The sequence below is a fragment of the Rhinolophus sinicus genome, chromosome 12 (genome assembly GCF_057876585.1).
Source record: "Rhinolophus sinicus isolate RSI-liver-muscle chromosome 12, RSI-T2T, whole genome shotgun sequence".
Taxonomy (NCBI): Eukaryota; Metazoa; Chordata; class Mammalia; order Chiroptera; family Rhinolophidae; genus Rhinolophus; species Rhinolophus sinicus.
In genome coordinates this window covers 52,904,658-52,924,890 of record NC_142512.1, presented here as the reverse complement: position 1 = coordinate 52,924,890, position 20,233 = coordinate 52,904,658, and the positions used below count along the sequence as shown (strand labels likewise).

The 20,233-nt window shown below is 57.0% G+C and overlaps 1 protein-coding gene across 8 annotated transcripts in view; it reads right to left on the bottom strand.

Annotated features, from left to right (window-relative positions):
• Positions 1–514: 514 nt before the first annotated feature.
• The window catches only part of LLGL2 (LLGL scribble cell polarity complex component 2), a 33,152-nt gene continuing 13,433 nt past the window's right edge, over positions 515–20,233 (bottom strand). For 4 of the 8 annotated variants that reach the window (XM_074320911.2, XM_019745586.3, XM_074320910.2 and 1 more), the window contains 24 exons: positions 13,910–14,007; positions 12,608–12,689; positions 12,244–12,359; positions 11,631–11,789; positions 9,816–9,978; positions 9,525–9,657; positions 9,141–9,195; positions 8,381–8,535; positions 6,395–6,612; positions 6,254–6,321; positions 5,969–6,122; positions 5,775–5,879; positions 5,071–5,363; positions 4,821–4,971; positions 4,319–4,469; positions 3,516–3,632; positions 3,234–3,400; positions 2,535–2,799; positions 2,138–2,291; positions 1,796–1,824; positions 1,506–1,553; positions 1,274–1,316; positions 1,111–1,149; positions 515–857 (listed from right to left, as the gene is read on the bottom strand). In XM_074320911.2, coding sequence (XP_074177012.2) covers positions 821–857; positions 1,111–1,149; positions 1,274–1,316; positions 1,506–1,553; positions 1,796–1,824; positions 2,138–2,291; positions 2,535–2,799; positions 3,234–3,400; positions 3,516–3,632; positions 4,319–4,469; positions 4,821–4,971; positions 5,071–5,363; positions 5,775–5,879; positions 5,969–6,122; positions 6,254–6,321; positions 6,395–6,612; positions 8,381–8,535; positions 9,141–9,195; positions 9,525–9,657; positions 9,816–9,978; positions 11,631–11,789; positions 12,244–12,359; positions 12,608–12,689; positions 13,910–14,007 — 3,000 coding nt within the window. In that variant the 3' untranslated portion in view covers positions 515–820. Of the gene's footprint in view, positions 897–1,087; positions 1,150–1,273; positions 1,317–1,505; positions 1,554–1,795; positions 1,825–2,137; positions 2,292–2,534; positions 2,800–3,233; positions 3,401–3,515; positions 3,633–4,318; positions 4,470–4,820; positions 4,972–5,070; positions 5,364–5,774; positions 5,880–5,968; positions 6,123–6,253; positions 6,322–6,394; positions 6,613–8,380; positions 8,536–9,140; positions 9,196–9,524; positions 9,658–9,815; positions 9,979–11,630; positions 11,790–12,243; positions 12,360–12,607; positions 12,690–13,909; positions 14,008–20,233 lie in introns of all 8 variants that reach the window. The other 4 variants (XM_074320913.2, XM_019745587.3, XR_012492415.2 and 1 more) reach the window with 4 other exon arrangements.

Below are 20,233 nucleotides of genomic sequence, written 5' to 3'. Positions count from 1 at the left end.
ACCCAAGCACCTGGCATACAGGAGGTGCTCAACAAAGACAAGTGAGTAAAACTATAGCCCAGAAGAATCAAACCCCTGGCTTCTAAGGATCTTAACAGCTGTATAATCCAGCCCCTCACCTGGGGGTAAAACCTTTCACCTCAGGGCATTACCCCCCACCTCAGCAGTACCCCCCAGTCCTTCCCGGAAGTATGGAAGAAGCCACCAGACCTGAGAACTATGGGTATCTTCCCCTTCTGACAGCAAGGGGACTCCCTCTGCCCCGACCCAGTGATGCGGTCAGACTCAAGACGGTTAACTCCTGCCATTTATTCTCAAAGACAGAAGGTGTCGTAGTGTGCAGACACAACCAGGTACAGTTTGCTCTGATTCAAATGGCTTAAGGGCGGATTCTCCTGAGCACCAGTCTGGTCCAGGGGACGAACCCCGGGGCAAAGACAAGGAACCAGCTAACGATCATTTCCACTGACGTGGACATTTCTGCACAGTTAAAAAACTAAAGTCGCTGGACCAGTGAAGAGGTAATAAGGTACCTTATTATTTATTAAAAACTCTTTTTCACCCAGAGGCAGTTAAAATTTATAATTTAAAACTCAGCCCACTACAAAAAGGGGGGGATAATAAAAAGTGTGCAACATTGACAAAAGGAAGGAGACAGACAAGGCCTGGGGAGGGGCAGCCCCATGGCCCGGGTCCCTCCTCTCCCAAGGCCAGGAGCAGCAGTGGGGTGGAAGCTGGGGTGCCCCCAGCCCCTAGCCTAGCCCAGGGCATGGGCCCTTCCAGGTGGGCCGGTGCCGAGGAAGAGCCCTCAGTAGTGTATTCATCGTGCAGCCTGGACGTGTGGCCCGCTCACTCTGCTGCGGAATGAGGTAGAGTGACAGCAACTCAGGTGCATCCTGGGCAGGATGGTGACCTGTCACCTACCCTGAGCCCAGACGCGGAGTTTTACAGGATAACCTGGGCATATGCCAGGGCTGGGAAGGAGGGGACTTAGGGAGGGGTAAAGGGTCCCCCCAACTATTCCTCCCCAGGAGCGTGTCCTCCCAGCTGCCCCCACTCAGCCCGTAGCAGTGCCCAGAGCCCCTACCTCCCCCATTGCTGAGGCTGTACCTCATGACCACTTGCTGAGATCGCCAATTGCCATAGCTCCTGCGTGGGCAAAGACAGGGCAGTCACCTTCTGTGGGGACTCGAGCGGCCAGACAAGGACCTTCATTCTCAGAGCTCTCCTGGCAATGCGGGTCCCACCCCTGCAAGCCTGGGCAGTAACTCACCCTCGGTCTCCCTCCAGCGTGCTCTGGATTTCCTTCAGGACCCCTGGGGAACAGAGGCCTGGTGAGGCCAGCAGGGGCTGGGCCAGACACAAGCCTTTCTCCCCCTTTACTGATAAGGTGCTGGGTGACTCTGCCCCCATCAGGGAAATGGCCCTCTGCTCCCCCCTGGCCTTCCAAACCTCCTCTGCCCCAACATCCCTCCTGCCAAGCCCCCAACTCCTGCCTGACTCACTCTCGTCATTGAGCAGAGCGTGCTCCATCACGGGGCCAGGCCTCCTGTCTGGAAGACAGATGCCAGGTCAGATGAGCCCTGGGCCCTCCACCCCAGCTCCTCCTTAGTGGGGTGGGGTGCTGGAGCCCAGAGCCCAGGACTGGAAGGAATGCTGTTTCTACTCCCAGCTAACCTGCTCACCTGGGGCCCCCTTCCCTCCTTCCATCCCCAAGTCTGGGCCCGGTTGGCCCAGGTGTGCTCACAACACCTCTGCCCCCATACTCCCCTGGCCTCACAGAGGCCTGTCTTACCCTCTCCATCACTCTGGCTCCCTGAGTTCCTGTGGGAGGAGAGATAGTAAGGATCGGGGGCCACTAGGCTCCCTATTCTTGCTTGGAAAGCCTTGGTCCCATGAAGAACAAAGTCAGCTGACCTGGCCTGCCCTGAGCAGGAGGCTCCTGAGAGGTAAGCCAAACTTGTCTTGGATGGCATCTCATATAGGAAGGAGGGGCATACAAAGGGGGGCAAAGAGCCAGAGCCTAGAGTGTAGGCTGAGCTCACATGGGAGGGGGGCTCTGGCCAGCTCCCAGTGGGTGACTTAGGGTGGGGTGGGGGGAGGGGCTGGGGCAAAGGCTACCTGCCCTTTTACCTACCTGGCTCGGCCCAAGGCCTTCTCAGGGCCTGATCCATTGCGGGGGCGGCTGTGGTTCTTGGTTTCTGTTGAATCCACCAGACACCGGGGCTCCACCAGCCATTTGGTGGAGAGAGAGAAACGTTCAAACTCCGAGGGTGAGATCAGGTAGAACCCTGGGGGGTGCAGGAGAGGCCTAATAGGTGAGGCCAGCCCAGTCCCCTAGGCCCTGTGCTGCTGACAATGGGGCTTCCACCCAGGGGAACCGGGGCCAGAATCTCCCTCGAAGCTCTCCGCCCAAAGAGCCCGGCCTTGGCCGCAGCGCCCCTGGCTGCCCTTCCCAGCAGCCCAGCAGCGCAGCGGGAGCCCCACACCCAGCCCTGTTTAAGGAGGGCTTGGACGTGCCACCACCTGCACACCTTGGCCGTATTTGGTGAAGACGCAGGAGGCGATGCCGCTGACGTCCTCACGGCGGATACAGCTGTAACGCACCTGGGGCTTGAGTAGGGGCAGCGAGACAACCTGGATGTCGCCCAGGTTGGTGAGGACGGCCAGGTGGTGCTCCCCGTACTCCTCAGCTCGACAGCTGCCGAAGTGGGCCACGCTGACCCGCCGGACCCGTGAGCCCTCCAGGGCGGTCAACTTCAGCTTCAGCTTGGCACTCACCTTGGGCAGCGTGAACACCTGGGGGCACAGGGCTGCGGTCACACCCATGGCCAGACCCGTTTGCAGTGCAGCCACACAGGACTTCTCATTTCCCTGTGTCCACTGGACGCCGCCCAGCTTCCCAGCGAAGCCTGCTCAGTCTCAGCGCTCCCTCAGTGCTTGGACGTATAGTTTCCCCACTTGGACCACAAGGACGCTGGGGCCACTTATTTCCATGTCTGCATTTTCTGTCCCACACACAGGTCCTGCTTCAGTGTTCCCACCGCTGAGCCTGGGGCCCAGGGACTCCACACTAAGGCCCCGCTCCTTTTCTGGGCCTCTGCAGCCTCTCACATGCCTCAACAAATACAGCTTTAAGGAAGTCCCAGCCATTCTCATTTGCGCCTGGGGTCTGAGCCCCCCTTCCCCGCCGCAGGGATCCTTGGGGAACCCCACCTCCACCCGTATGGCACCTTGAACTGCTCCTCTGACACAACGAGCAGCTGGTGGCTGCCCTGCATGTCTGGGCTCTTTGACAGGTCATGTGCGACTTCCAGCGGCTCGGGAAGGGGCACGCTGTGTCCATCCAGCACCAGGATGCCCACCACGGGCGCTCGGTGCATCAGCTGGATCTCCTTGGCTACAGGGAGGAGGCAGGAGGCGGCTGGTGGGTGGGTGAGGGCGAGGCTGGAGGAACCAGCCGCCCCCAGCAAGGCAGACAAGCACCCTCTGTTCTTCCCCTGCCCAGCACTCACTCTGCTCTGCCCGCACCGGTTCATCCATTCTCCGTTCGGCAGGGGGCACACGCAGGGCAAAGGCATAGACGGTACCTCCATTGGTGCCAGCCCACAGCGAGGGGCAGTGGCGGGAGCCTGCCAGGAGGCAAAGGTTTATAGCTAACTCTGGCTCTGGAGGTCAAGTAGAGCCAGGCGACCTGGGCTTCCAGGATGGTCTTGCCACTCACTACCTGTGTAACTGCAAGGTCCTGTCAGCAAACCTTGGAAGCCTCAGCTCACTCCTGTGCAAAACGGAGCTGCTGTGGGTCCTGCCTGCTTCTGGGGTGCAGATGGGGAGGCTGGGAAGGCTCTCTGACCACCAATGGCCCTGAACACAGTTCGTCCTGAACACAGGACAGCTAGGCCCTCATGATACAGCAGACAGGCCCCTCATCCCACCCTCGCCCTGGCAGGAGGGCAGTAGGGGACAGCCAGGGGAGCTTCTATAGGGCACATGGCATGTCCCAACCCTCACAGTCATTCTAGGAGGAAGATATCCCTCCATTCTACACGGGGAGAAGCTGAGACCCAAAAAGGTGAAGTGACATGTCCAAGGTCACTCTTCTAGAGATTGGTGGAGCCTGGATAAGACGCCAGGACAAAATGACTTGGCGGCCCAGGCAGGGGAGGGAAAGACACAGATGGAGGCTCTGATCTCCCCCCGGCTCACAAGGGGAAACCCCTTTGAGGGTCCCAAGAGCCCGGCAGGCAGCAGCCTCCAACATACTCTCATGTCAGGGGGTGCTCGCCTGGGCCCCTCCCACCTCAGGCTGGCCACTCACTGTCCCTCAGGTAGGTGTCAGCGAAGTAGAGAGTCCGGACGAAGCCCGTGAAGGAGTCCTCCGCTGAGCGGGCCTCGATCTTCCGCTGCACGGGCGCCAGCTCCATGTTCTGCAGGCCTGTCCGCTCTGCCCGGGCGCGCCCCTCCTGCATCTGCGGTGAGTAGGGCCGGCCTGAGGGTGGGCTCTGGTCTCCCCGCCCTATGGCATCTATTGCTCCACACAGATCCTTCTAGGGGGAGACTGGCCACCGCCCATGCCGCCCCGTCTGGTAACATTTACTAAGGACTTGACCCCAAGGTGTTATAATGATTGCCTTTTACAGTTGGGGAAGCTGAGGCACAGAGAAGCAGTGTGACCTATCCAAGGCCACAGAGTTGGTGGGCAGTGGGGCAGGAGGTGAACCTATGTGGTTGCAGCCAAAGCAAGCAGTGCGGGAGGAGTACTTTGGCCCACTGTGGCTGCTCCCAGCCCGGCCTGGGCTCATGGCTGGCCTCGGCCTCACCTCTGCCGGGTGGCCAGCTGGCCGCTGCTTCCGGCTAGACACCCGGCTACGACGCATCCGGCGGAAGGACTGGCGCAGGGACTTCTTTAGAGACTTCACTCGGGACAGTGGGCCCTCCAAGGCTAGCTGGTCGCTGGGGTGCAGCGTGCACCTGGGGGGAACATCACGCTGTCAGCACTGCCAGGGCCCAAAGGTCCTCGCCAGGCCCAGTCCCAGACCCAGGCCCAGCCACCTCGGGCGGGCTGCTTACTTGACAAAGACCTGCCGTCGCTGCTGGTGGTCAAAGAGGCCAAAGCCGTGGCTGGTGCCGAAGGCGACGAGCCGCCACTCAGAGTGCAGAGCCAAGGACGTGACCACAGCCGGGGGCTGGCACTGCACCAACACAAAGGGCTGGAAGCCGGGCTCGAAGCACACAGGTCCGGGGCGGGCGCACAGGCGCTCGTGCCCTTTCCAGCGGTAGCCCTCCTGGTCCTGCAGCAGGTCGGCCTCCACCTGCTCCACGCCATGCTCCGCCTCCTCGTCATTCAGCTCCAGCACCAGCACCTGCGTGGGGTGGCAGATGGGCTGAGCCAACCCCAGCACCAAGGGACAGCAGGACCTCAGGAACCCTGATGGAGTGGACAGCAAAGGACCCGGGACCTATGCCAGGGCCAAGGGACCAAGCAGGGCTAGAAGGCCTCTGCCCAACCTCTGGCCCTCAATTCTGCTTTCCGGAGGAGAAACAACCAACCCAAAGGCCTTGCTCTAATGGAATCGGGCAGCCTCCATCCACTGGGAAAAGTCAGAGCCACAAGGGCAGCTGATGCTCTTGATAACACCATCAGTGGGCGCTAAGGGGGTTGGCTCCTGTATCTGCTGCTGCCCAATCCTGAGAAGGAAGTTCACGGGCCTGCACACTACTCAGTCACCTGATCACGCCTGCCCCTGCTCCCCACCCCCAGCCCAGCCTGCTACCTGCCCTGCCGTGCCTGCCACAGCCAGGTAGCCACTGTATTTGCAGAGGAAAATCTTCTGGATGCCCAGCCGAGGGTCGTCACTGTAAGGGTCGAAGGAGCCCACCTGACAAGGGAGAGGAGGCACATGAGTAGCCGTAAGCACTAGACCCAACCTGTCCCTGCCCTCCCAGGTTCCCAGGCTCCTGGCCTCACCTTGCGGAGTGGTGGCCACTCGTCCTCACCCTGGGCATTGAGATTCTCGCTGGGGTCTGTGTCGGTGATGAACACCTGGACCGTGCTGAGTTTGTAGAGCAGCCGCAAGCAGACGCCTGAGGCGTCCCAGAACCGCACGGTGCCGTCCTCATGCCTGTGGGCAAAGCCCGCCTGTGGCCGTGAGAAGGATGCCAGGCCAGCAGTGCCCGGGACTGGCGCACACCCCTCCGGGCTCTGCTCCCACCCCACACAGCCTACTATGCAAGAAGAGTATGCAACACCTACCCCGTGAGCAGCAGGTCCCTCTGGGGTGGGGCGGGGGCCAGGCTGGTGCCACCATTAATGGGCCACTCCTAGAAAATGAGACCAACAAGTCTATGGGAGACCTTGGCCCCAAGGTGGGAATGGGCTTAGTCCTGGACCTACCATGGTGGAGGAGTGCGTGTTCTGCCGGCTGCCAGCAGCAATGATCCTCTCCCACAGCTTCAGAGGGATGTTGGAGACGTGGTGGGAGCAGGTGATGGCGGAGCAGTGCAGGGACGCCAGGTAGGGAGGCTGCACTGGCGGCCAACCTGCTGTTTGTAGGTCAATCACCACCAGCTCCTCTTCAGCCAGCACCACCAGGGCATAGGGGTCATCAAAGGCTGGGGAGACAGGCCAAAGGTCAGGGGCTGCAGGAACCAGGAAGAAGCAGTTTGCCCCAGCCTGGCCCTGTGGAATCTGCCGCTCTAGGGTTGGATCCAGGGAATTTGCATTTTATAAACAAGCTCCAAATCCCACAATGTATAAAAAAGAATTATATGCCATGACCAAGTGGGATTTATCTCAGGTATGCAAGGCTGCCTCAACATTTGAGAACCAACTAATGTAATCCATTACATCAACAGGCTAAAAAAGAAAATGCGCATGACCATATCGATGCGGAAAAAGTATTTGACAAAACCCAACACCCTCTTATAATAAATACTCTCAGTAAACTAGGCATAGCAGGGAATGTCCCTAACTTGATAAAGAATATCTACGAAAAGCTACACTTTACATCATACTTAATGGTGAGAAACTCGAAGCTTTCCCACTAAGATCAGAAACAAGGCAAGGATACCCTTTTCCACCACTCCTTCTCTAGTACTAGCTAATGCAATAAGACAAGAAAATACAAGGTATGCACATCAGGATGGAAGAAATAAAACTGTCTTTGTTCACAGATGACATGCTCATCTATGTAGAAAATCCAAAAGAATTGATTAAAGAAAAACTGGACCCTGCTCCTAGCATCCTGTGTTACGTGTGAGAGGGAAAGTGGGGTCGGCCCGGTGGCTCAGGTGGTTGGAGCGCCATGCTCCCAACGTTGAGGTTGCTGGTTTGATTCCCACATGGGCCAGTGAGCTGCACCCTCTACAGCTAAAATTGTGAACAATGGCTCTCCCTGGAGCTGGGCTGCCATGAGCAGCCGAGGGCTGCCGCGCAGACTGCTGTGCTGCCAGGAGCGGCCGGTGGCCAGCGTGAGTGGCTGGCAGCTGGTGAGAGCTGCCGTGAGCTGCTATGAGCAGCTGACCAATGACTGGCAACTGACTGCCTCAGCCGGGGGGAGTGCAAGGCTCATAATACCAGTATGGGCCAGGGGGCTGTGTCCTACACAACTAGACTGAGAAACAACGGCTTGAACCGGAGTGTGGGGGGGGAGGTAAAAGAAAGGGGGTAGGAAAAAGGGAAAGTGGCTGATAAATAAGCAAAAGCAGGTTTGGAGTCTCCTTCTAAATGGCCTCATGGTGGTGAGGGCGGGAGAATACAGCCCAGGATATCCTGGGCAGGCCCGTTCCCCTCACCTGGAGGCTTTGGGCCTTGTCAGATCAGAGTCGTGTGGAGAGGAGGCCCGCCCTCCTGGAGTTCTCCTGCCAGGCCTCCTTTCCAGGTTTCGACACCATCCCTTTCTGGTCTTGCCTGTTACCCAATTTATGAGGCTGATTCAGGGCTTTGCTCTTCTGGCCAAGGTCCAGGAGGCTGGCTCAGAGCCGGCCTCACACTACATTCCCTGCCCCACCCCACGAGGACTTCACCATGTCTAAGCCAGGACCCTCTTTCCTCAGCTGGGTGGGTGTTAAACCCAACAGTACATATCTGCATCCCCCACCCCCTGGGCCAAGTCCCAACTGAGCCAGGGAAGGGCAAAGAGCGCGTGCGGTGGACCGGAAGTGTGATCAGCAAAGATGGAGCCACAGGTGGGCAAGGAGGGGGAGAATGGGGCTGATGCAGCTGCTGGTCTCAGTGGCACTGAGAAGGGGTGCAGTGGGGACTCAGGGAGTGGCAGGTTGGGGCATGGCTGTGGAGGCTCCTCCTCTGTATTTACGACGGGCCAGCATCCGTATACGTCCCTGTGGCGAGCCCTCCACACCACTGCCGAAGCGCGCCTACCTGCTGCAGGGTCCACCTCGGTGAGGACAGTAAAGTCGATGACGCGGGAAGTGAAGTCAAAGGCTGTCTGCTGGCCATTGTGAACTACCGAGATGCAATGGCGGTCCCCATAGCTGGCCCGAGGCATGCCGCCCTGGAAGATGGTGAAGGGCAACCTGGCAGGCACAGAAGAGCGGGGTGGGGGTGGGCTGGGGCTCCTCACACCACCCCAGACAGCCACAGGCTGGGCTGGCAGCTTGGACTTCCCTGTGACTGGCCTCTGGGTTGGGTCTGGGAGGGAGTCTCAGGATGAGTGCCCACTCAAGGTCCCCAGGAATGCGTGGGGCAGACCCCCATCTACTCCTGACTGCAACAGCCCAGGAGAACTTGGGGGTGAAATGGGGGCATGCAGGCTGTGGGTTCTGAGTCTCTGCAGCCATTCCTTCTTCAACCAGAGTGGCCCCCCTTCTGCTTATACAGCAGGTCTCCCTGTAGGATTGTTTGAAGGAACGGGTCTGCCGCTAAAAACAGTCTGAAAGTTGATAATCTGAATCAACTCTCTGCGAGGGTGAACGGGAAAGAGCAGGAATGTTTTCTTCAGGAATTAGCCATGAGAAGTACCAATGGACCTCTCTCCCCTTCCTGGAGTCCGAGACCCCGCCGTGGGACCCCAAAGTGCTCACTAGGACCTTCCCAGCCCTCCCCTGCAGAGGCCTGAGAAGCCTTTCCAGTTCTCCAGGAAGGCTGTGGAAAGAGCAAAGGACAGACCACCAGTACCTACCCCTGCTTGGTGGTCAGCCAGAAGATTTTGGTAATAGCTTTGCAAGGAAAGGGACCTATAAAAAAAGAGATTAGCTGGAATGGGTCCTCCTAGCCTCAGAGGCACGTGGGTCTGCACGGGCCAGGTGCCCCACCCCATATCCACTCAGTAGACCTATGCTTGGGAGTCTTTCTCTGAGCAGTTCCCTGAGAAAGTCACAATGGGCCTCAGAAAACCCGCTCTGTGGCTTTGGACAAAGCTTTCACCTCTCTGGGCCCCAGGTTTTGCTTCCGAGTTGGGAACCTACTCCCAAATGCAGGAAAGGCTGACTGGGAACAGAGAGGATTGCTTTGTGCCCTGAAAGGCAGTCCCAGGTGAGAGGGCAGGGCCAGGAGCAGCACTGACCGTAAGGCTCGCAGCTGCGCAAGGGCTCCTGTCGCTGGGTGTCAGTGGATACAGGCCACTGGCAATAGCTGCCGTCCGAATGGCAGCTGACAATCAGACGGCCATCCCGCTGCCAGCAGACGTTCTCCAATTGCTTCAGGAGCGGAGAGGGAGAGAGCACAGGCTGGGATCAGGGTGCTGGTCCCGTGGCCCACACCCCAACAGCCCCACACCTTGGCCCGGGCACTGTATGTGACACGTGGGGTCTGGGAGTGCCCCATGGTGCCCTCTGCCGTCTCAGGCATCACTGACCTGGCTGCTGAGGAAATAGCAGAGCACGCGGCTGCCCCGCAGGTCCCAGACGACGATGAGGCCCCGGCTGTAGCCAATGAGGACCTGGCTGGGGTCCCGAGGATGTTCCTGCAGAGCCTCCACCATCTCAAACACGCGCCGCTGGCGGGCCTCCTCTGGCAACCTGAGTGAGGGGGCCACTGTGAGCCCACACCCATGTCCATCCCCGGGCCTTGGCCAACAGCATGGCACAGCTATCCACTGCATTCCGCGTGGCAGTGGGCTCTGAATGTGCCAGCGTGGCAAGACTGTTAGGACACAGCACCCAGGGCAGGAGGAGCAGCGCATAGAGCAGGACAGTGACACTTATAAACCCCACAGGGACGCACATGCAGCCGGGACAACTTAGGAAAGGCAAAGAGGCGATGGCCAGAAAAGTCGGTCTGGTGGTTACCTGGTGGGCAGGGAGGGAGTGGTGACGAGGAAGGCTCCTGGGGGCTGGCAAGCTCTACTTCTTTGCCGGGGGTGGGGTTGCTACAGGGATGCTCACTTTACAAGACTCCATTAAACTACACATTCACATTTAGTGCGTTTTTGTAAGCAGGTGGGATTTCATAAAAACAAGCTTTTGAGACCCACAAAACAAAGCTGTCTATCAGTTGCCCTGGTTTTGAGCCTGGACCCTCTCCTCCTACTCTGGGCCTGGAATTCTGATGGGAAGTCTGGAGGTGCGGCAGCCACCAGAAGGCCACGAGGTGGCAGGCATGGGACCAACAGCCAACACTGAGGACGCTGAGGATGAAGTGGAAACAGCCTGGACCCCGAGGGCATTTCTAGGCCCCAGACCTAACGGAACCCCTCTACACTTATGTCCATCCCCAAACCAATACCGCACACCATACGCGGCTAGCACCCGCCTCTCTGGAGTCAGAATTAGAAGTGGGAGAGGGAGGTCAAAGGATCCTCTAATCTTATCTGTAAAGTTTCAGTATTTGAATGATTCTATAACGATCTATCACTAATATTAAAAATAAGTTTCTCCTAAATTACAAGTAAACTGCGAGAATTACACCATTTCAGAAAATACAGAGAAGCATCAGGAAAAACATCAAAAGGAAACTATGTGGCAGGACTGATGGTGCTCACCCCAGGACCGTCCCCTGGGGTGACAGACTGTTCCTTCACAAGCGCCCCCTCACCCTAGCCTTCTCCCTGCCCCTCGGAACTGTAGAACATTCTACCGCTACCAACCCCTTTATCTCCTCCCTTTTGACCCAGACTCGATCTGACCGATCTGACTCCCTCTCTATGGTAGACACCACTGCCAAGGAGCAAAGCTTCCAAAATGATCTGCAGAAACCTACAACGTTGTGGCTATAAGGGCTGTCGGCCACGGAGCCTGCGTGCCTAGGGAAACCGAGCACAGACTGCAAAGCACAAACATCAGCAGAAGTTCAGCTGAAGCAAGGCGGTTCGGGTCCCCTCTGCCACACTGTAGAGCCCCTGGGGTTTTGAAATACATGGTATCAGTGCAAAGAATGCTGGACTAAGAGTTAGCGATGCTACAGAATCATTTTGAGCCTCATCTTCCTTAGCTTTAAATGACGTGACAAGTTACCCGCAAGACCCCTTTTAGCACTATGATGGTAATACTCTATGGGGTGAGATTCTTAATTTGGGGGACAGGTGGGGAGCTGCGTCTCTCCTCCCATCCCCATAGACTTCCCAGAAGAGAAATGATTAGCTCCTGAGACATTACTGGGACCAAAGGGAGAAGGCCATGCCCCACACAAGGGGACAGGCTCCTAACACCAAGAGGGTCTGCTGAGGGCTCACCGTTGCAATACGGCGTCCGAGCTGATGGTCTTGTCCTCCAGAGTGCGGAAGGCTGGCACTTGTACCACAAACACGGTGCCACTCTCGGTGCCCAGGTAAAGCAGCTCACGGGAGGAATGTGGTAGGACCACGGTGATCTGTGTAGCACTGGGGGCAGCCCTGCGGATGGGAATAGCCGCCCATGAGCTGGCTGCGGCCCACACAGGGGGGTCCCCCTGAGTAGGCTCCCCAACTCCAGGCTGCCCTCGCCGGCCCTAGGGAAGGCCATGCCTCAGGAAAGCAGGCCTTTGAGATCCTTTAATAGGGTCCATGGAGTCTCAGGCCAGGACAAACATGTTGGTTATGTTCTGCCAAGCCAGGAAGCAGATGGCAGTGAGCTTGGGCTAAGAGGCAGAAGAAACCCCTCGGAGCCTCCTGCACAGACACTGAGGGGTGGAGGGAGGCAGGCCGAAGTCCCACCCATTCCACCCAGAGCACCTGCAGGTGGAGACGTGTTGGCTCAAACACCTGCCTGACTGCCAAGGGCTCTACAGGACCTTTAAAAGGTGATCGCACCCTGGGGTTGGGTATACGGGTCAGGCTGGCTGGGAGAGTGAGGGGACTGCACCCTTACCCTGGGGGACCACGCAGCGTGAAACTCTCTTCTTCCTGCAGCTCTGACACCCCGCCTTTGATCTTTAGGCTCCATAGGTGCAGGCTGTTGTCATCCAGCAGGGTGATCAGCTGGCACTAGGGAGGAAACGGGGGCAGGAATGTACTGTCTCATTGACCAGGGAGGGCCAGCATTCACCAGGGTGCTCTCAGAGAGCCCCAGAACCAAAGGCCCCCAGCTGCTCTTAGGGTAGCCCAGGAACCACAGCTGGGAAAGGGAGGCGGTCCCAGGTCCTCCCATCAGCACCAAACCCAGGGTCACCAAAGCCTGCCTCTCCACACACCGCTTCTGGAAGACATAGGAAAGGCATGGAGGGACTCCTCACCTGGCCAGGCAGGAAGTAGATCTGTACTACGGCGTTGTTCTCCCGGTGCAGCCCCATGAACTCCACCCCTGGGGCACCATAGCTAGGAGTAACAGGCTCAGGAAAAGCTCCGAAAAGCAGGATGCCACCCCGCCTGCCCAAGTTCCAGTGGCCCCGTGGTCAGGAGTGTAAACACCCAGTGGCAGAGGGCTCGCCCTCTCTCCAGACAGAGGGACTGGGGCTTGGGGTGCGGTGAAGACAAAAATGGCCCTGGCTCGAGGGCCTCAGCCAGTGACCTGAGCCCTAAGGGTAGAAACAGCTAACCAGATAGAGCTTTCGTAGCCAGGCCGGTGGGGACACCTTGGCAACTGTTAGGCTGCTCACTGCCACCCTCAGCCCCACCCCCAAAAATGAGTTACAAGAGACTGATCAGCTACCCCTTGGTGGCACCTGTGAGAGAACACAGGGCACACCCCTGTGGGCCCCGTCCTAGCAGCCCTGGCCATGAATCTTGGTAACCAGGATATGGCCCTGGCCTGGCAATGATTAACCAGCCAGGGGAGGGCTGAGCCAGCCATGAGACCCGGCCCCTGCCCTTCGTGTTCACCCTCCAGCCCAACTCGGCCTCCCTCCCCACCTATGCAGCAGAGGGAGTTACAGCTTTACTGGAGGGGTCAGCTGGGCTCCAAATTCCCCTGGGTCCCACGCTGGCTCACCCTTAGGGCTCAGGTCAGATGGGGTAGGAGTACCCCAAGACTTGGAGCATAGCCCAGGCCAGCCTGGCCAAGCAACGATCCTCCATCTTGGAACCTGTGGGCTTGCCTGTGAAAAGGCCTGGAGCCCGTCAGCCCAGAACCAATGCTCTGGAAAAAAGGTGACCCAACTGGACAATGTCCAGCCTCAGCCGGGGAGGACTGTCCCCACCAAGCAGGAGTCCATTCTACCCTCTGGTGTCTGCACGCACACGTGTGTGTACAGGGTATATGCACGGTAGGGGCTGAATCTGGAAGAGCAGCTCCCTTGCACAGTGCCTAACCCAAGGCCACCCTGTCTTGGTTTGGACAGAGCCTGGGGACAGTCTACTGACTCTTACTGGGAAAAAGGTTATAAAAAAAAAAGCTTCTTGACCCACCACCTGCCTCCACTTACTGCCTTCAGGGCTGACTCCTGAGAGGACATTTAGGACATCCTGGGAACCAGAAGGGTCACTATTATTATTTATTGTTTTGGAGGGTGGGGGTCCTTCCGGAATCGCACCAATACCAAGGTCCCCACCCCTCCCAGGGCCTCCCTGGGCGGAAGCTGGGAGGATGGAAAGGATACAGCTTGACAGCTCCGGAGCGGGTGCCGATGGCCAGGATGCGCAGAGAGGGGCTGTAGCCGAGGGCGCTGGGCTGGTGCGGGAAGCCATGCTCCACTGTCTGCAACGAGAAGCACGCTGGCCTGTGGACATGTCCCTTCGCGCTCGGCTGGGGGAGGCCAGTGCCAGACGGCGAATCCACAGCACACAGCCTCCCCCAGAAGGAGGGAGGAGTTTAGTCCCCTGCAGGCTCCTACCCAGATACCTGAGTGTGCAGCCAATCCTGGACCCACCTGGGCCCCACCCTCAGTCCACTGCTGACCCGGTCCTTGGCCACCTGGCCATCCACCCCCGGGAGCTCATTCTCCCCGACCCCACGCTGGCCACTCACTCGCCAGGAACTGACTGGGTTCCTCCGTCATGCAGACTGTGAGTAACCGACCCAGACCTCCTGCAGGGGTACAGGCAGCTTTGGGGGGCTGGCACAGGAGGCCTGGTTGCATCACAGCCCTGGACTGGCCCCTGGGTCCTGTGGAACCCACAGTGGCCCTTCCCGGCTCTCCAGCCCTGACCATCTGCTCTCTTCACGGCCTTCCTGTCACTGTGAGTTCTCCTCCATCTTCCCAGAGAGGAAGTTTCTGGAGTGTTGTTGCAGACACATGCTTTTGCTCATTTCTCACAGAAGTGATACACATCACGGAACAGTTGGAACACATAAAGGAGTTTGAAAAAGAAATCACCCATATTCCCACAACCAGGAGTAACCCTTGCTAACATCTCGGAGTGTGTCTCTTTGCTGTGCTTGTGAGTGTGTGCATGTGTGTGCCTATACTTAAAAGAGACCTAACTGGGATCATGTCACATGGCACATGTATACATGGGCAGCTCTGTGGCTTCTTCTCCCACTTACAGCCAGCCCAGGTTGCTAAAAGCACTGACACGACTCTTCAACGGCTGAAGAACATTCCATGTGGAGGTGTCCTAACTCATCAGGCCCCTGTTGTTGAACATTTTGTTTGTTTCAGGAGCTTTTGCAATTGCTGCTTGCTTTGCAGAACGCTCTCGGCCTCCCACCTTTCCTGCTACTTTGAGTACTTCCTCAGGCAGATGTCCCAGGGATGGTATTATAGGTTTAAAAGATGCGGATATAAACAATACAGATTTACATCTACAAACCATCTTCAGGAAGGTTTTTGGTAGTTTCTGAATCAGCTAACTCTATCCTCACCTCCCACCCCAGGGGATACTGACCCTGTAGAACTAGATTAGAGCAGGCCAAAGGAGGCTAGGCAGCTGCGTTAAAGACTTTTCAAAAACATTTAATTCTCCTTTTTTAAACTGGAGGCTATCCTGGTAGAAAAAGGAGAGGTAGCTCTCCTTAGGCCCAGGGCTCTCCTCTGAATGTCCTGTCAGGCCTCAAGGGAGCAGAAAGAGCTAAGTCCTGGTAACGGCTGGGACGATAACTTAGCAAACTCACCTCCTGCCTGCCTGCTTGTCCAGTCCAGTCCAGTGGTATCTGGATGGAAGCCCATGTCGGGGTCAGGCCGGGGAGGAGAGCTCCCAAAGTGCCTATTCTGGGGATGCCTAGGTGAGGGGGCCCCCTCAGGCCTGACTCTTTGCTAGGTACACAGTCAGCCTTGCAAATGGCTGTACCTGGAAGGGACAGCTGGGAGGGCAGAAGTGACCCAACAGGAGCCCCCCTGCCAGCCCAGGTCCCCATTCAGCTATGTGAAAAATGCAGAGCCTGGAAAAGCCTTGAGGAGATAGCAGAGTGTCTGGAATGTAAACATTTCCCAGGAAAAGGAGGGCAGGGCACGTGATGAGGTGTGTGGGACAAGCTTCCCCAGGGGCCACCACGAGACTTCAAGCCAACCCCAAGTTGCTGGGGCCTTAGGAAGTCGGCAGCCAGAGCTTGGGAGAAATTCCTGGGACAGTAGCATTTTCCTAGAACCACCACCAGCAGCAGCTAAGGCCCAAAGCCTCTGGAATTTGGAGGACTGGGTAGGAGGCCCTATTACTGGTACAATAGCCACCAGCCGCGCGTAGATACAGAGTACTTGAAATGTGGCACATGCCACCAAGGGACTAAATTGTTCATTCTATTCCATTCCATATGCTCACTTCAGTTATTGGAAAACTTTTTAGGTATGTTCTTGGGTTCCAAAGAATCAGGGGCTGGAGTCATGCAAACCAAGCTTCGAACCTTTTTCCAATAGAAAAATCTTTTGAACTCTAAATACAGATCACGTATTTCCAAAGAAAATTTAACGTCTGAACTGAGATATGCTGTACGGGTAATATACACCTGGTATTTCAAAGACTATATAAAATATAAAAAGATATAAAAAACTAAAAAAGCCTCATTACTTTACATTACCTACACATTGAAACAGTATTTTGGATATATTGGGTTAAACAAAATTTATGATCAAAATTCATTTTACTTGTTTAAAAAAGGTTGTAACGCGACTTCTAGAACATTTTAAATTACATATGTGGCTCTTATTATACTCCTGTTGGGCCAAGGCATCACCTGAAACAATTCTGCCTCAGGAAAGCAGAGCCAAAGAGAAAACAGTCTGCAGCTTTTGGTGAGGCTCTTAGGCCACACATGATTCTACCAAGTCCCCAGGGGGAAATTCTCCTAACATCCCACCTGAGTCACTCCTGCTGCAGGTTGACCGATTTTCCCTAACCCAGAGGGACACCAAGGTCAGGCCCATCATTCAATCCCTCCTACTCGTGGCTCATTTCCTTCAGGATCCTGGGGACGCTGTGCCGCCCCTCCCGATCTTCTTTTCCATAAACTGGCTTAGAAAGAGCAGGGGCTGCGTCAGGCCCACTACGCTTAGAACCCTCCTCTACCACTTAGAAGGCATCTGCTGGGCGAGCTACTTGGCCTCTGGGAGCTTCGTTTCACATCTGATGAATGAATGGGAGGATACCACTAGCTGGATTAAGCAAGGCTGTCCTTGGCTCCAACATGATGAACCTGAAGAAGACCACCTGATAGTGGCTGGAAGGCTCAGCTCACCCCACAGAGTACACAGGCCTTGCCCCCTAAGGCCCGGCTTCCTTCTAAGGTTCTCCATTATTCCCCACCGGGACGTCGTCTCCCAAATTGACAACTCTGGAGGGACCAAAGCTCCCTCAAGAACAAAATAAGGAAGGGTTTCACAATGACTCTACCTGGCCAGGGGCCAAGAGAGTGGGTTCAAATGTATATAGTGTGGTGATGGGCTTTCCCCAGGTCCGGGGAGGAAAGCGGGGTGACTCCCGATTCAACATGCAAATAAGGCCCATGAATCCCCAAACGAGGCAATGAGAATAGAAACCAGTCCTGAAAGCAGAGACCTGGAGACCTGTGGGTCCCAGGCCAGTTATGAGAGGCCCAGGGGGTCTTGTTGGGATGGGGAAGGAAGGGACTTGGCTCTGGGAAGGGGACCAAGGTCAGTTAACTCAGGGGACAAGGAAGGTGAGGGACCCGTGGTGGGAACAGCCTGGGGAAGCAGGAAGGTTTCTCAGGGCACCTCTGGCCTGAGCCCCAGCTGTCCCCTCAACTTGAGGTGCCCTTCCCACTCTTTGGCTGTCCCTCCCCCCAATACCTAAGAGCCTTTTAAGACTCAGCTAGTTCCCCCACTAGAGCACAAGGCCCACGTGGAGAGCGACCTCCCCTCCAGGCTTCTATTGGTCCCTAGAGCAGGGTGGGGATATGGCCTCCCTTAAAGAAGGCACGGCGAGGGCACAGGAGGGCGGACTCAGCCTCAGGGGTGCCCTGCTCTTCAACTGCCAAGACCCATAGCAACCCAGGACAGGGTGGGGCAGGGCTCAGCCTGGGCCAGCAGGCACGGATCCCAAGGATTGCCCTCTCAGCTTGAGACCCCAGCCTCACCAGCTCAAGTTCAAGTTGGCAAGTTGACCTGACAGCCATCCTCCCTTACCTCCTGAGCTCAGCATCCAGCCTACCTGGCCCTGCCCCCACCTTGCTACTGGCTCAGGTGACCTCTGCCAAGGGAGGAGAAAACAATGAATCCTTTTGACAGGGAGTTGGGAAAGGAGAGATTTGCAGGAGCCGCCAAAGTGCAACATTAGCGTGGGGTGGGAGAGAAAGCCCTGTCTGTCTCGCTGGCTCCGGAACCCCATTTCAGTTCCCAGAAGGGAGAGAGTAAAGCTTGTTTGTCAGACAGCGTGGAGGCCCTTGGTCCTGCCCTTAGCAAGGGGGGGGACCTGGCCAAGACTGAGGATTGAGGAGTCCCCAGCACTTGTCGGGGGTCGGGAAAGAGGGCGGCCCAGGGCTATAGGGGGCAAGCCCGGCTGGCTGGGTGGCACTGCTCCATACTGGGTGTGGTCAGCTTAGATTCCTGGCGGTGGCAGAAACCTGGCCCTCCCTGTGTGGCTGTCACCTGATACCAGGGGCCCAGGCACAAAAAAGCCAAGACAAAACAACCCGGCCCTGGACGGGGGCAGCCGGTCAGGAACACTCTGTTTGTTCAGGGCCTGGGGGTAGAGGAGGGTGGGCCTGGGTAGGAAGGGCCCAGGCACCCTTATCAACTGGCTGGTCGGTTTCACCAGGGGAGGGAGAGGCCTCAAGGGATTTTCAAGGAAGGGGTTTACTCTAACATGAGCTAAAGTCTGCTCGGAGCCACTTCCTCTCTATTGAGGTGTCCAGTGGGTCCCACAGTCCCCTTATTTGGTCCTTAGTGGCCCTGTTGGCACTGCCAGCTAACTCGTCTGTCTTCCCAACATCCTGAGGACCCACAACACCACAGACGAATGCTTCACAGGCAAAGAAACTGAGGCTCAGGAGGTGACGTCACCGCCCTCAGACCACACAGCTGGTTGGCAGACGGCACCAGGGGTCCTCATTCCTAGCCAGTGCCCCCCCCAACATGCTCAGGATGTACGAGCCCTGGAGGCCTCAGTCTCCTCACCTGCAGAATGGGAATACCACCCATCTGTGAGCTGTCATGAGGATGAGGCAAAGCGTGGTACGGCACCAACCGTGCGCCAGGCACCATTCTAGCCGTCTTACTCACTTAGCACACCAACCTGGATGTAGACTATTGTGGTGCCCACTTTACAGATGAGGAAGTGAAGGAGTAGAGAGGTTAAGTAACATGTCTATAGTCACTCAGTGAGGAAGTGGCACCGTTGGCAGCTACACCCAGGGCATCTGGCTCCACAGTCCCTGCCCCTAACCACCGCACTGCCTGGCCCCTCTGCTGCTTAGCAAAGAGCCCCTGGTGAACTGGATTGCCCATTTGGCAGCCAGTCTCTGGCAGAGGGTTCAGAGGATCTGTCCACAGACACACAGCTCCTTCCCAGGTAGCGAAGCCAAAGACAGGACAGGCTACTCTCCAGCCCCCTGGGCCGATGGGTATCCCTGCTCTCTCTGAGGCCCCTTGCTTGGCATGGATGTTTGGGATTGAAGCCAATGTCTGGAAGCTGCTTGGGACAGGCATATGATGGCGCCACTGTCCCAACCACCTGCCCCCGCAGTGCCCTGCAGACTGGCACTTCCAAGATGGAGCCCTTGGAAGAGGTGACCAGTCGCCGGTCTGGTCTGCACACTGCTCGCTCCACCAGATGTGGGAACTCTCCAAATGGCTCACCCTCTCCTTGTGTGCGAGTAACTGCAGGCCCCCTGAAGGTTAGAGCTGCAGCTCTGTATTTCCCACTGACCGCTAGGACCCCCTCACCTGAGGGTCCCAAGGATCCCCAAACTCAACCTCAAGCAGATAATGTCTACAAAGCCGAGCTGGCTGACACTGTAGCCACTGGCCATGCATGGATGGCCTTTCAACTTGTACACGAACTCGTTTAATCCTCGCACCAACCCTATGGGGTAGCTTCTAACATCTCCAGTTTAGAGATATGTGACTTACTCAAGGTCACCCAGCTGCTGAACTCAGGCAGACAGGTTCTGGGGTTGGCACCACTAACCCTGGGGGAAACTGCCTCTTGGTAAATGGAGATCACTGTTGCTATTCTGCCCAAATCAGATGGATCACTTTCCCTGAAACCTGCTCCTTGCCCCTCCTGGGCTCCCTATGCCAGTGCTTGGCACCATTGCCTACCAGGGTGGAGACATCCCAGTCGTCTGGACACCCACCTCCCTGCCCTGTCCCCTTCACTCTTACACTCCCACTGTCACCTGTCCCTCAGTCTCAGGCCCTAAACCGTTCTCTAATCCAGTGGTCTTCAACCAGGAACCAATTTACCTGCCAGAGGGCACTGGGCAATGTCTGGAGATAGTTTTGGTTGTGCCCCTTGGGGAGGGGAGGCCAGGGATGCTGCTCAGCGTCCTCCCCACACAGCCAGCCCCAAATGCCAACCGAGCTGAGGCT